Below are 16,323 nucleotides of genomic sequence, written 5' to 3' on the forward strand. Positions count from 1 at the left end.
GTTCTGGACCGGGCAGATGCCCAGGGTATATGGAGCTATGTTCTGACCTCACAACACTCCATATTTGGGCATGCCTGACACAGAACTCCATAAGCTGGCCTGTTCTGACATCCCAACACTCCATATTTGGGCATGGCTGACACAGAACTCCATAATAGGAATCTGACGTCGAGCATAAAGGGGACACAGACATAATATCTGGGTGGGGCATTAATTTCCAACTTGCGTCGTTCCAAGCAGGCCAGTGCCCAACTGGCACTGCCGTAGAGGTCCTGCGGGCACCTCTCTAGTCATTTCCAATGTCACATTTTTCTTTTAAATCTGAATAAGTTATAAAAGCCCCTATTCTCAAATAAACCACCAATAGTATTATAACCCCTGCTGTCTGCCATTTTGATATCATTGTCAATATATCATTGTCTTCTCATATTTTAGGATTATTTAGTGTGTATGTACACAAATGTTCATATACAGGCCTATCTGTGTTACTGCAGGGACATCTATGGTGACTGTGACCTTACAGTAGTTGTACATTATTTGGTGCTCCTATTCTGCTCTATACAGCCGTGGTTCTCAAAGTGGTTCCAGGCGTTCCCCAGCGAAGTCATTGAAAGTTAACCAAATAAACCGTCCGTCATGGTCCATGGGCCTGTAACGGGTCCATTTGAGTTAAATGGACACTGAGAATTTCACAGTGCAGAATCTGCAGAGATTAACATTTTGCTTTTGATGGATAAACCTATTTATCCATCTATTCTGTCATCAGCCAGTTTAACATTGTTGTACTGTTTATGTAGCCTATACTCTAGTTTAGTTTAGTTTAGTTTAGTTTAGTTTAGTTTAGTTTAGTTTAGTTTAGTTTAGTTTAGTTTAGTTTAGTTTAGTTTAGTTTATGAAGGACAGCCTGCACATACTGTAAGCATTGGTTATTTGTTAACAATTCAAAACATAAAGTCGCTAAAATATTACTGAATGCATCGTGCATCATGGATGTAAAACATAATGAACAAAAGTCTGTTTGGACACAGGGGTCATCGCCATGCTGACTTTTAGTGGACATTTTTGCCAAAATGTGAATTTTGCCACTGACCGTCTAATATATTATACCAGAAACACCAGGAAATACCTATAGCCCTGTATGACCATAACAGGTTTGTAACTCTGCTAGTGTACAAATGGATATTTGATTCCATTTGTTCACTCTCAGAGTTAAGGGGGTCCTTGCAAATAAAATTTGAGAACCACTAGTACTAGTTGGACACCTAACATGCCATAGTGTCGTAGTAAATCATTGTAAATAATTCTGTAGGAAACCTGGAGACTTGACATTCAGTAATTGGGTCTTGTGATCAAAATAAAAACATTATAATGGTGTGTAAAAAAGAAAATGAAACATTTGCCACGGACAAGACAAGTCTTTGCCATGGACACATTTGTCCGTGTACGGACATATTGATGACCCCTTATACATACAGTACAGGTATGCATTCTGTAGCTACATTTTTAAATGAATTTGAAATTGTACTCAAGTTTTCCACTCATAAGGTTTCTAAACAGGGGGAAACATGAACATGTAATTTTCAGTGCATGCTATATTTATCCAAGCAGTTCACTTCAGGCCTGAGAACGGGCAGGTGGCGTTAGCCTGATAAACGCCTGATGCAGCAGATGGAATGTTTTTGCACTAATAACCTCAACATTTAGCTGAGGTGTGGACAAAGCCTGGTCTCTGATTGGTTGACATTGAGAGTCTTTTTGGAATAAATACGGACCCCACCTGCTCCCAAGTTCACAGTTCAGTGTAACATTGTCACAATGGCTTTCCTCTTGGTCATCTCCTGCCTCGCTTTCGTCAGCGCCGCTTATGGTAAGGGAAGCCCGGGTCCTCGTTCAGCCTTTTAGAATGTGGAGTTTGTTACAGTGAAGACATGTCAAATGTAGCGTCTTTGCCTATACAGAACTTGTTAAAACCCTTAATGAAAATGTAAAGATTGCACAAAAGATGCACTTTCTCCTACAAATACACTGTCCTTAACTAGGATGATTCAGCTGAAAGTATACTGTAGATTATTTTATTTCAAGGTGATGACCAGTTATTTCAACATGATGCATTAGATTTGATAGTCAATGATTTTCTCCTCGTTGCCAGGCTGCGGTACCCCCGCCATCGCTCCCCAGGTGACTGGTTATGCCCGCATCGTCAACGGTGAGGAGGCTGTGCCACACTCCTGGCCCTGGCAGGTGTCCCTGCAGGTGAGTGACTGTCTGTACCTGCCTGTGACAAGATCAGACTTCAGCCGTTAGATTTCAAATGGTTTTAATATCAGTATAATGCCAAAACTCCTTAGTGTGTATGTGCATGTGTTATGTAATCCCCTCCATCTCCATGTTACCTCAGCAATCCAACGGCTTCCACTTCTGCGGAGGTTCCCTGATCAATGAGAACTGGGTCGTCACTGCTGCCCACTGCAATGTCAGGTCAGTATCTAAGTCCTCAACTTATGCACACTGTCTGTTTGTCCTGTCTGTCTTTAGTCATGCACATAAATAAAGTTGTGTTGAATTGCATTGAATTGAATTTAATCAATATAACAACCACTTGACAGCAGATGGTACTGTATGGTCTGCATAATAGCCTACTTGTGATTTGTAATTACTGTACAAGCGCACGTAAATAATACTCTCTTATGAGATTGCATCTTACTTATAAGATTACATTTTACATAAGATCACATCTAAACACATTAACATTTACATTAACACAGAGAAATAAATTAATTTTCCATTGATACTGTTTCATTTCAGGACCTACCACCGCGTGATTGTTGGAGAGCACGACAAGGCCTCCTACTCCACCTCCGAGGACACCCAGATCCTGAAGCCTGCCAAGGTGCCAAATAAACTAACTAAAGCTACATTTAACACTACTACTAACATGCATATTATACTCACACTTACAGCATACTTAATGCACAACCTGACACACAATGTAATTGATTTCAACAGACTGATGTTTGATATTAATATGCTGTCAATCATGTCAATAGTGTTGAGATACTGTTAAGAGGCTAGGCGAGGCCTCTTGGTTTATAATACAATGATGTACAATACAGTATTTCCAGTCCTGCATTAATATTGCACAAGACTTGCATCTCCCGTATAATTGCTCTTCACTCCTTCCCATTAATCCCTGTCTTTCTCCCTCTTCCACCCGTCTGTTGGTCCCCAGGTGTTCACCCACCCCGGCTGGAACCCTCGCACCATCAACAACGACATCTCTCTGATCAAGCTGGCCACCCCCGCTCGCATGGGCACCAACGTGTCCCCTGTCTGCCTGGCTGAGTCCGCTGATGTCTTCGCCGCTGGCATGAAGTGCGTGACCTCTGGCTGGGGTCTGACCCGCTACAATGGTGAGACCCTCTCTACTCTCTCTGTGATGTCACTGGACACTGCTGGGGGGGTAAACATGATTGACACGATTGATAAACTTGGGTTCATTTTTGCTTTGTTGATGTTTGTTTAATTACTATACTCTCTCTCTCTCTCCAGCCCCCAATACCCCCAACCAGCTCCAGCAGGCTTCCCTGCCCCTCCTGTCCAATGAGCAGTGCAAGAAGCACTGGGGAAGCAACATCTCCGACGTCATGATCTGCGCTGGAGCTGATGGTGCTACCTCCTGCATGGTGAGATCTGCTCCCTCATATTTCACTTTGCATAGCTACTGTATGTGTGTACTGCAACTGCATGCAGCAATGAGTATGAATTGTAACGCTCCTGTCTTGCTGTGTCTGTCTCAGGGTGACTCTGGTGGCCCCCTGGTGTGTGAGAAGGACAACATGTGGACCCTGGTTGGTATCGTCTCCTGGGGAAGCAGCCGCTGCTCCACCTCCACCCCCGCCGTCTACGCCCGTGTCACCGAGCTCCGTGGCTGGGTGGACCAGACCATGGCTGCCAACTAAGAGATCAACCAAAGAATTCCTACTTCCACCAACTCAGCCCCATCCTGAAAACTTGACCTATATAGCTGGATGCTGTTGATATGCTGAAGTTCAATAAACACTAAAGATCTTTAGAAGTTGGCGTTGCTGTGTATTGATCATTCTCAGATATTGCCTGGGCAAACTTGGTTACTTGTAATGTTTGCTATACCCAAGATGTTACTGTTGCATGTTGTGTCCATATAAGAGCTTGTGGAAATGTTGTTATTGTATAAGAAATATGTCCCTCATCTTCTGGGGCGGGGGAGGGTGTCTCAAGATGATGCGAGAAAAGTGGGAAAGAATATATATTTTGCTACGTAAATCACGTGAAGGCATTTATCCCCCATCCTAACTATAAGGTGCTATTAATAAAGAACCCGGGAGTAGTTAGGGGTTAAGTGTCTTGCTCATCTTCGATCAATTTGACCAATAAGGCAAATAGGCTACTTGAGGATTTAGTGAAGATGAATCTGACCCCTATTATTAAACAGATGAAATTAGATCTAACCAGATGGATTGAACGTCCAATATCAAAGATATACTGTACATAGGACCATGTCAACATTTAAACAAATCCAGGAACAGTATGGGCTACCCCAGATAACAATAATAAACAAAAAAACAAAAAACAAAAGTTATTTAAATTCCAAAACCATTCCATACCATTCCAATATAAAGAAGGAAATGGACCTGAGCAAATTGAGAGGCCTGTTCGCCAGGTCTACCTGCTGAAGAAAGAAAAAAATAAGTTAGTCATGTGAACACCGAACGGGACATACAAATTGCAATCACTGACCATCAATATATATATATATAGCCCCAGGAAATTATATTCAAGATTATACATAAATTATAAACTACACCATATCAAAGGAGCAAATATGATAAAGTCTGCTCCGGTAAATGTTGAAGGTGCAAGAAAAACATATAGGTACTGTACATACGTACAATGTTGGTTACCATATATGTTGTACCATCTGTCTCAAGTTGGCTTCATTAATGTTCTGCAACTGTTCCCACTAGAACGGCTCACACATGTTCTCCAAGGAGACATGAAGGGATTGTGTGTGTGTGTGTGTGTGTGTGTGTGTGTGTGTGTGTGTGTGTGTGTGTGTGTGCGTGCGTGCGTGCGTGCGTGCGTGCGTGCGTGCGTGCGTGCGTGTGTGCGTGCGTGCGTGCGTGCGTGCGTGCGTGCGTGCGTGCGTGAGTGCGTGTGTTATCTGGTGTAGTATATGTGAGTCATATATCAGTTTGTGGAAAAAACTAAAATAAAATGATTGAAACAAAGAAAGTGAGGCCAGTGATCCGGGGACCTTCTTATTCCCAGATGATCTGTCTTCCCATGGTTATAACCGGTGAATGCTTCAAAAAGGCATACGCACCCTGTCACCTTAGAATAGCAATAGAACAGATTGTATGTTTGGCTCATCATGACACGTTCCAAAGTTTGGTGTTATTTAATTTGTCTTCAAACCAATCAGACAAATTGAACCTGATGTGTCTGAGGTGATGAGCCATTGCTGGGTCAGACGCAATCATTCTTTATTGGTTTCCTGTCAGAGTTTCTCTGATACTTCTGCCTTATACTCTTTCACTGACACACTCTCTAATTTTTTTGTCTCCACCAGGCCGAAGGCATGGGGAGAGAGTATGTTTTGCACTCCGTCCGTGTGTCCTTCCTTCCTTCCTTCCGTCCTTCCGTCCGTCCGTTATCAGCTAATCTCCGGTACCGTTGGCCCGATCCATGCCAAACTGTGCACACACACTCCATGGATGCCAACGATGAACCTCTGCCCCAAATATTCCTCAACGGCCTGTTATAGCGCCACCATGAGGCCGATTTAGGCAAAACACATTTCTGTAGATTACCCGTACACATTTTATCCATACATCACACAATTCGGTATACACTATCTACATAGTCATGTGATCAACACGGATTTGCACCATTTCCCATCTTCCATCCTGATTGGCTAATATTGGCTTCCAAAGCTCACATGAATGGTCCGTTTCGAACAAAATGCCACAAATCACAAAAACAGTGTGCAATTTCCGTGAAATTATACAAGCACATTTCCACTAGGCCGAGGACGACATGCCACTCATTATTTTCCAAATCAGCCTCATGGTGGCGCTATAACAGGCCAATTCCTGTTTTTAGCTATAACTGCATCAATCTGTATACAACTTATGTATGCGCACTCCCTAGAGGCCATGGAAAAACATTTTCCCTGCATCCCTCCACATCTGCCGGTTATAGCGCCACCATGAGGCCGATTTATGCTAAACACATTGCTTATGTTAGTCACAGATTTCATCCAAATCTCACGCAAATCGGTACACACGATCTCTGTAGTCATGTGATCAAGACGATGATCGTTGGATTTCTCAGATTCTACACTGATTGGCTAACATTGCCTTCCAAAGTGTTTTCAAAATGCTGCACATGTCCTGCTCATCCAGAATTCTATCCTCAGAGATGCTATGAGTGATCTGGCTCTGCATTTCCTCAACAAAATGAAGAAAATTGTTGCAAAAAACAAACAAACAAAAAAACATGTTTATATTACTCCTAAACATTTTGCCAAACATCTCACACAGTCCTATCCTCCTGGTGGAGACGTGTGCCCAGAAGGGCACTTTTTCTAGTTTTAATTATTTTCTACATTGATTTAAACGAGATACACCAACAATCAAAACTAAGCTAAACAACACCACGGTACAAAGGACAAACTCAAAATGAAATAAACACACACACACACACACACACACACACACACACACACACACACACACACACACACACACACACACACACATATATATATATATATATATATATATATATATATATATATATATATATATAAATAAATAGGGATGCCATCTTTTATGTTGAGCCAAGCCTGATTACCCTTACCCTTAAATTCTGCATCTTCTCAAACACGAGGAGCTCAAAGTGCAGCAGACTTGAGCTTGCAAAACTCTATTTCAGACAATTTAGACCTGATATTCCTGGGGTGATGAAACCACTCACTGGCTCAGGCTGCTATAGACAGACGTAATCTTTCTGCATATTTTCGATTCTGTCAGTGTCTCTCAGCTTCTGCTTAAAAAAAGAACTTCACTGCTATAGAAGAAGCTGCAGTGAAGCTTTCCAACTACAAGATTTGTAATGGGAAAGAGTATTACATTTTAATACTGTTACACAGTTTTGGCTCCCTGTGACTGGAAGAAAAACAAATGTAGAAGTATTCCTTCACTCCAAGCCGGGGGTCAGAAAATGGCTTTCATTCAAGGTGTATTGACTGTTGTGTTAGACAAAAAAGACTAATAATGTCAGTTTATTGTTTTCAATTTACCTTGTCTTGCCTTGTCCTGGTATTGCTCGTAAATGATCAGTTCCACACATTTTTTTCAAGTTTTTCAGTTTTCAGTAAATCAATCTGAATGACACACAGGTACAACACCAAAAGGGGCTCCACTAATCTACAGACCTCAAAAAGTGTGACTCAATGGTTTTATAGCTATCTGATAGATTTCAGCAGGGTGTAAAGTAACTAAGTACATTTACTCAAGTACTGTACTTTTTGAGGAATTTGTACTTTACTTGAGTATTTCCAATTTCCAGTTCTTTTACTTCTACTTCAAAATATTGTACTTTTACTCTCCACTACATTTATTTGAAAACTTTAGTTACTAGTTACTTTGTATATTTTGATCATTATGTATTACAAAGCATACATTAACCACTTAAGCCCTATGTACATTTCGGCCAGATTAAAAATAATCAATCTACATGCTGATGAATCTAGATAGATAATAGATCTGCTATTTTCAAAAATATTTTTAAACATTTCAAAACTTCAAACGGGACATTCTGCATAATGAATACTTTTACTTTTAGTACTATAGGTATATTTTGATGCCAATATTATTGTACTTTTACTCAAGTGCATTTTGAAATCCGGACTTTTACTTGTAACAGAGTAGCTGCTACTTCTATATTGCAGAGTAGCTGCTACTGTACTTCTATGTAATGTACTAACTCTGTAAAAAAAAAAAAACAGTTTCAATGTGTATCTCAATCTGTAACAGGCCTGCTACGGATACCTTTGAGGTGTGCATCAAAAATGAAACTCTTGCTGAAATGAGTGAAGTAAAATATTTAGGAATTATCTTGGATAAAAACCTAAAATTTGAAAAGCAGGTGAAGCATATGCAAGAAGGTTAAACCAAATTTAAATTGTTTCCGTCACATTAGAAGGGACTATTCAGCCCAAACTGCACAGCTGTACATGCATGCTATGATTTTCTCATACAGCCTTACAACATGGTCACAATCCTCTCAAACGGTCTTAAAACCAATAACATCAAATTGGGCCCCAAAGATGAATACAAAATCAATATCAACATTGAAATAGACACTTGTTCTTTCTAAGGTGTGATCTGGGGCCCTATAAGATGAATACAGAATGAATATCAACATCCTAATACTGACATCCTAATACTAACCCCCAGTCAAAAAACACTTTGTGTTTGAAATAGACACTCCTTCTTTCTAAGGTGTGATTTGAGGCCCTAAGGATGAATAGAAAATGAATATCAACATCCATATACTGTCCAATACTTAGATAGGGAGGGAAATTATGACAGGCAGTTGCTGCTGTCAAAATATGACCCCCCCAGTCAAAAAAACACTTGAAATTATGACAGGCAGTTGCCTAAGGTGTGATTTTCAATATACAAACAGGCTATACAAATCATGGATCAAAAACCGATGAGATGGCACCTGTGTGGTATTTTTTTTAAACACAACCTTTTTACGTTTTGTGGTTTTTTTCTACCATCAAATTGTTTTTTTTTTAAAAATGTTTACATTGTCATGTTTCACCTTTGTTCTCTGGACTGGTTGATAGTCTTCTGAGCTCCGGTAGAGCAACTACACGAGCAACTACACGTCTGCCTTCTCAGTAAAGGGGGCAAACCTTTAGAACTACTTGCCTAAGGGTCTAAAACTAGAGACGGATGGTAATGTGTTCTACAGAGGACTCAAACTATGGTTGAAATCAAATCAACTGTGTATAGTGTCTTACTGGTTACCTGAGTGATTATGTTTATCTTTTGTTTTATAGGTCAATGTAATGGGTATTGTTATACATATTGTTATAAGTTTGTTGTAAAATATTATTAGTATAGATTAGATGCATCTGCATGTATTTTTTTGTAAACGATTGTTTTTAGTATAGGTAGTTCAAATTTGTAGCCTATAGAAAGGCCTAACCAGGGACTGGGGTTGCAAATTAGCCTTGGATATATACCCTATGTACAACGCAACGGTTTCTTGATACAACTTGTTTTTTGTATTGTCGCTGTTAAATAAACAAGGAGAAAAAAATGTATTTATTTGTATGTATTGATATATTTACAATAATGCTAACCAAGTCAATCCAAACAAAGATCAAGGTTATTATAGTTTTAAAATGTCCATTAGTTTGCACATTATTTTCTTTTAATGTTTTAAGTTTTCAATTTCACTATGGTTATAAATCATTTTTTAATGTGGCTTTACTGGTTTAGTTTTTTTTCTTTATTTTTTTCGTGTTAGTTTCGTGTTTTTTTTAGTTAGTTTTATTGTAATATGGGGTAGCCTATTTGTCTGGAGCATGATAAAATAGGTCAGAAAAGGTAGTGTGTATAGGCCTACTGTACTGTATGCCATGGCGCCTATTATATCCTTATGGATGAAATTGTCAAAACATAAAGAATTGCGAATCTATCTACAAGTTCAGCTAACTTGTGGTTTAAACTGGTTAAAACTGGCACAGCTAAAGCACATCTATCTACCCTACAGTAACTACTGTATCTACGGTATACACATAAGACATACAAACACAAAGGATGCATATACTTATGCATAGTAAACATTCTTAGATACAGAAAACATGCTTAGACATAGCGGTAGGTACATTATTTTTTAAATGTATTTGAAATTCTACACTTTCCTGTTTACTTTCTACTCATACACAGAATGTTTCCAAACGGGGAAACATGAACATGTCAAGGTCAGTGCGTGCTATATTTATCCAAGCAGTGCACTAGGCCTGAGAACTGGCCTGTGGCTTTAGCCTGATAAACACCTGTGACCTGATACAGGCGGATGGAAGGTTTTTGGACCAACAACGACCAGTGGTGGAAAAAGTACTCAAATGTTTTACTTAAGTAAAAGTATCAATACTGCAATATAGAAATATTCAGAATGTCCCAGTTCAAAATTTCAAATGTACAAAAATATTTTAAAAATAGCCTCAAAATTGAATTGTACTCAAGTGCAGTACGTAAGTAAATGTACTTTAGTTACTACACCACTGCCAACAACCTCAACGTTCAGCTGAGGTGGACACACCCCTGTCTCTGATTGGTTGACAGTGAGAGGCTTTTGGGGATAAATATGGAACGATCTGCTCTGGTCTTCACAGTTCAGTGTCACACTCACATTGTCACAATGGCTTTCCTCTGGGTGATCTCCTGCCTTGCTTTCGTCAGCGCCGCTTACGGTAAGGGAAGCCCGGGTCCTCGTTCAGCCATCTCAAATATGGGTTTTGTTACAGAGAAGAAGTGTTTGCCTACATAACTTGTTTAAACCTGTGATGTACTTCCTTCTGCAAACACACTTGGATTAATTAGTAGGATTCAGTTTAAAGTACAGCTCAAGAGTTTAAAAAGAGGAGAGGAAGAATTATATTTCTTAATATGAATATGAAGATGTAGAGTAAAAGTTATTCAGTACGGGCCCGGGCCACAGGCGTGCTGGTCCAGGCAGCCCAGGCTTCCCCCCCCCCTTTTTTTAATGTAGATGTAAATGTTACTGTATAAAGAATGGGTATGGTCCAGTATAGATTTACTTCAATGTGATGAACAGTAAGGGATGTGATGTTTACATTAGATTTGATAGTCAGGAGTGTGACAATGATTGTCTCCTCGTTTCCAGGCTGCGGTACCCCCGCCGTCGCTCCCCAGGTGACTGGTTATGCCCGCATCGTCAACGGTGAGGAGGCTGTGCCACACTCCTGGCCCTGGCAGGTGTCCCTGCAGGTGAGTGACTGTCTGACTGACTCTACCTGCCTGTGACCAGTGGTGGAAAAGTACTCAAATGCTTTTCTTAAGTAGAAGTATCAATATACTGCAATCTAGAAATGCTCTGTTACAAGTAAAAGTCTGTTAATCCAAATTTACTTGAGTAAAGTACAAAGTATTATGCAGAATGCCCCATTTCTCCCCATATGCCCCAAAATGTAAAAACTATTTTGAAAATAGCAGATCTACAAGCTCACAATGCATCGCATCGCGACACATTGTGAGCTTGTAGATCGTCTATTTTCAAATAAATACAAATATCAGACTTCAGCCGTTTTATTTCAAAAGGTTTAATGTCAGTGATCCCTGCCTCCTGACAAGACCAGGAATGCTACAATGATATACACACAACATCAATACTATATTCTCACCACACTTTATTGCACATAATCTATATTGACGCATACATGGAAATCTGGTCATGAGTGATGGTTGGTGAAGAGACTTCACATGTGTAAGCTTAATATCTAATCCCCTCCGTCTTCATGTTACCTCAGCAATCCAATGGCTTCCACTTCTGCGGAGGTTCCCTGATCAATGAGAACTGGGTTGTCACTGCTGCCCACTGCAATGTCAGGTCAGTATCTGAGTCCTCATTTGTGCATTTCTCCTGCACAGCAAATGCAGAAGGCTTGTAAATCAGGTGATCTAGGAAGTTAAGATATAATTCAGCCACTGTACTGTAAATTGCTCTGGAGGAACAATTATATAATTAGATTTTCATGCATTCAAAGGCAGGATATTTTAAATGTTGTATAGTCAAATATGCATGTAATCGATATAAAAATCTCTTCACTGCATAAAGGGATCTATACCTGCATATCGTCGCTGTCGGGAGGAAACCGCCTAACTCCATTTTTGAGATTTTTGATTTTTCTCCATAAATCAATGCTATTGAACACCATTTACTTCTGTGTGTTGGTCGAAAAGTTGAAAAGTATTAAAAAGCGTTTCAGACAAAAACCCTCTTAACTCCATTGGACCCTCAAACTGTCTGCTAAAGCATCCAATTCCACCACCTCTCCCCCTCTCATGCAAGAAATTGACAATATATAAAGTCACAATACCAACTTTGATGAGGCAGTAAAAAAAAGTTTTTCTTAATTTCCTGAAAAATGAACATCTTGGAGTCAGGTGGTTTCTCCCCCCGACAGAAGAGATAGGCCTATAAAACATCTACTCATATGTGTCTAGTGTCTACACACAGTGCATGTAAATAATAGATTACATCTTGTAAGACGTAATTAACACAGAAATCTATTTCATTTCAGGACCTACCACCGTGTGATTGTTGGAGAGCACGACAAGGGCTCCTCCTCCACCTCTGAGGACATCCAGATCCTGAAGCCTTCCAAGGTACATTTGATGGCATTATATTCCCTTCCATATGCATACTCACACTTATACACAACCTGACTCACGACTCATGTTAATAGATTCATCTTAATTGATATTAAAGGAGCACTTCCTATAATTTGGCCCTCACTAAAAAGCTCATAATAAGATGGCACAATTTCTACTCACTCTGTGAGCAATGACATTGATTTCTACTCACTCTGTGAGCAATGACATTGATGGAGCTCCCAAGCTAAGAGAATCTGCAGCCAATTTCTGAATTAGAGAAGCCATTTGATCTTGTGCATTAATAAATTAAAAAACAAAAAGTTAGAAAATGTATTTGAAATTGCCAAATGGCAGGCATGTTTCTGAACTGTCCACAGCCTACATCTGAGACACAGAGGGAGTAAGACCAAAATGGTGCCATATAATCAGCAGTATGAGAATCAATTATATAATATGAAAATAGGTTGAAGAGTTCACGGTTCAAGTTCCAAGGTTGTACATTATTGTTACATCTTGTGTACAGGTACATAAGAGTAAAACTTATTTTGGCTTGGCTTCCTTCAGACAATTCAGCAGCATTTCCCCCCCAGTAGCTGCTACCTAAATTTGTGCAAACAACTTCACAGTGTACAACAGATTAGTATATTAAACTTCACAGTATATACTATGTACAACTATTGCCAGTGGCTTTGAGACGTATTCCATACAGCAGCATCTTACAGTTGGTGGTAGCTGGTTGGGATGGATTGTATCTTTTAATAGACTGATGTTAATGTCAATAGTGTTGAGCAGGTGAGCTAATGGAAAGAGGCTGCTCACCCTGATTGCCATTCTAGCCCAGAAGCAAACCCATGTAGTACAATACAGTATTTCAGGTGAATACTATATGTTCATATTGTCATCTCCCTCCCAGGTGTTCACCCACCCCGGCTGGAACCCTCGCACCATCAACAACGACATCTCTCTGATCAAGCTGGCCACCCCCGCTCGCCTGGGCGCCAACGTGTCCCCTGTCTGCCTGGCTGAGTCCGCTGATGTCTTCGCCGCTGGCATGAACTGCGTGACCTCTGGCTGGGGTCTACAACGCTACAATGGTGAGACCATTTCTCCATTGGGAGGGGGGGGAGGGGGTTGCAGTTGTGCAGTTGTTAAACATGGGTTCATTTGTCATTTGTTTTTACTTTACTTTCTTGGTGTTATTTAATTACTAAACTCTCTCTCTCTCTCTCTCTCTCTCTCTCTCCAGCCCCCATGACCCCCAACAAGCTCCAGCAGGCTGCCCTGCCCCTCCTGTCCAATGAGCAGTGCAAGAAGCACTGGGGAAGCAACATCTCTGACGTCATGATCTGCGCTGGAGCTGATGGTGCTACCTCCTGCATGGTGAGATCTGCTCCCTCATATTTCACTTTGAATCTACTGTAGTCGTGTGTGTATGATTGTATTTCTATAGCAGGCTATTCATAACGTATATTTTGCACAAAGAATAGCATCAGCAAGCAGTTGTGGCAGGCATGCAGCAGGTTAGAATGAGCGTGAGTTTAGAGTTTTTAATCGGCCATATGGAACATATCAACTTGGTGTGGAGGTGCCACTCATGCTGTCTATCTGAAATATGTGCTCACTTTAATGCGCTCATGCTTAATGTTGAAATGTGTCTATTACTGTACAAGATTTTCTACATACAACTTGTGTTACTGTTTCTATTCCTTACTGCAATATTAACAACCCAAATAGCCCATTGTTGATTAATCAAATCAGGCTGATTGACTTTCTGTATAACAGAATCAGAATCATCTTTATTGTTACATCATGGTTTATAGGTGTAAAACAGCGGGTATTTATTTTGTGTGCAAGCTCCATCGTTTAAGACAAAAGTAGATTGTGGGTAGTTGTGTGATCAATTGTAACGCTCGGGTCTTGCTGTGTCTGTCTCAGGGTGACTCTGGTGGCCCCCTGGTGTGTGAGAAGGACAACATGTGGACCCTGGTTGGTATCGTCTCCTGGGGAAGCAGCCGCTGCTCCACCTCCACCCCCGCCGTCTACGCCCGCGTCACCGAGCTCCGTGGCTGGGTGGACCAGACCCTGGCTGCCAACTAAGAGATCAACCAAAGACTTCCTACTTCCACCAACTCAGCCCCATCCTGAAAACTTGACCTAAGCTGGATTTTGATATTCTGAATTTCAATAAACATGTAAATCCACCTTTGAAAGTTGTTAACTTGTCCCTGTTTATTGTATTGATCATTCTCAGATATGCTTGCTACCCAATAACCTTATGTTATACTGTTGCATTTTGTGTCTAGATAGGAGCTTAGAGAAGGCAGAGAAGTTTCAAGATAGGTGTGATTTTTAACAGCAGAGGGAGCTCTTCCTCAATGCCCAGGTTTTGTGGTTTTGCATGTCAAGTACGCTACATACTAATTCCTATACGGGTTGTGTTTATAACCACGCCCCGGGCAAGTTAGTACTGAGGTTAAGGTTAGGGTTAGGTTTAGGTATAGTTTTACTGAGGTTAAGGTTAGGGTTAGGGTTAGGTTTAGGCTGTCGATCACAGCGACTGGCCAATCACAGCGAGAAACACTTTCCTGGAGTTTTTATGAATATTATGTGTTTTTGAGTGGTGCAAACCACTCCCTTACGGACTTATGTGTGTGGGTGGGTGCCTGCCTGGGTAGGTATGAGCATGAAAACAGCATGGTTGTAACTCTGTCATTTCTCAACCGTTTTGGACGCGGGGCGGCTCGCCGGAACCGGGCTGGCACCCTGGGTGCGTTCCTGTGGGTCTGGAACCCCCCCCCCCCGGGAACCCCCACACAGTTGCACCACTCACTTCACACAGGTGTGATTTTTTGATATTTTAGTCATGATGACACCATCTTCATGACATGAAATTTAGTCTCACTTCCTTCCTGGACTACCAGTTACACACCTCCATGCAGCCTCCCTCTCTCCACAAGGAGGGGCAGCAATCCAGTCAAACCCTAGTCAAAAACACAGACTTTGTCTGGCCATAGGGTGCACATTTCAAATTGTGCTACTGTTATCTATTATAGCCTACAATTGAAAACATGTACGCAACCCAATACCCAAAGTCACCAGCTACTACGCCACTGCCACGCTGGGTGCCGAAGCCCAAGCAGGAGCAACACACACTGCAACAACACACTAAGACGTCACAGACTTACCCTCCGCGTCGATCCACGGCTATCTCCTCATGTCGCGCCGCACGCCCACACTCAACACCACCCGCGTAAAAATTGTCATTGCACTGCCACTAAAGCCGGCTCCCGTCCAGACTCACAAACAATATCAATATCAATAATAAACACAAACACGCCACAAGCACCGACACCCCCGCCTAATTTGTTGCCACGTCTATGAAAACAATCACAGAAAAAATGCCATTCAACACGCTACTTACACACACTACCACTCGCTTACAATACGCGGACCTGGCAACACTACATTCCCTCTCCCATTTGCTCAAAGCCCACCACGTGACCCACACACACATACCAAAAGAAGAAGACGAATTACAGACAGCACACACTGACTCTAACTTGGACAGTTCAAATCATGCAAACACGACCGCGTCGACACCTGGCGTGCTACAAGCGGGACGACCCGAGGCGCATATATGGACACGAACAACAACACCAACCGCACACGCGCGCGCTGCAACAACAAACAGCTACGTACAGTGTGTGTGTGTGTGTGTGCGTGCGTGCGCGGGGGGGGATTTTGGATCGCCGCGCGATGCAGCGCCAATTGCACTACACTACACAGGGCTCGACAGTGCGACTACGTACTCGCATTTGCGACTTAAAATATCACCGTGCAAGTTGTACAATTCACTTTGTAG

The 16,323-nt window shown here is 41.4% G+C and overlaps 2 protein-coding genes across 2 annotated transcripts; both read left to right on the top strand.

Annotated features, from left to right (window-relative positions):
* Positions 1–1,811: 1,811 nt before the first annotated feature.
* On the top strand, positions 1,812–3,991 carry LOC306919009 (chymotrypsin B). The gene is made up of 7 exons (XM_079496128.1): positions 1,812–1,867; positions 2,150–2,253; positions 2,399–2,478; positions 2,806–2,890; positions 3,230–3,410; positions 3,550–3,683; positions 3,798–3,991. Exons 1-7 carry the CDS (start codon positions 1,816–1,818, stop codon positions 3,957–3,959), a joined length of 798 nt encoding a protein of 265 aa, XP_079352254.1. The 5' UTR covers positions 1,812–1,815; the 3' UTR covers positions 3,960–3,991.
* Positions 3,992–10,483: 6,492 nt separating this feature from the next.
* On the top strand, positions 10,484–14,609 carry LOC306919445 (chymotrypsin B-like). The gene is made up of 7 exons (XM_079496177.1): positions 10,484–10,537; positions 10,972–11,075; positions 11,615–11,694; positions 12,389–12,473; positions 13,375–13,555; positions 13,708–13,841; positions 14,397–14,609. The coding sequence occupies exons 1-7, from the start codon at positions 10,486–10,488 to the stop codon at positions 14,556–14,558; spliced, it is 798 nt and encodes a 265-aa protein (XP_079352303.1). The 5' UTR covers positions 10,484–10,485; the 3' UTR covers positions 14,559–14,609.
* Positions 14,610–16,323: the final 1,714 nt, after the last annotated feature.

Source organism: Electrona antarctica, assembly GCF_951216825.1.
Source record: "Electrona antarctica genome assembly, chromosome: 3".
Lineage (NCBI taxonomy): Eukaryota > Metazoa > Chordata > Actinopteri > Myctophiformes > Myctophidae > Electrona > Electrona antarctica.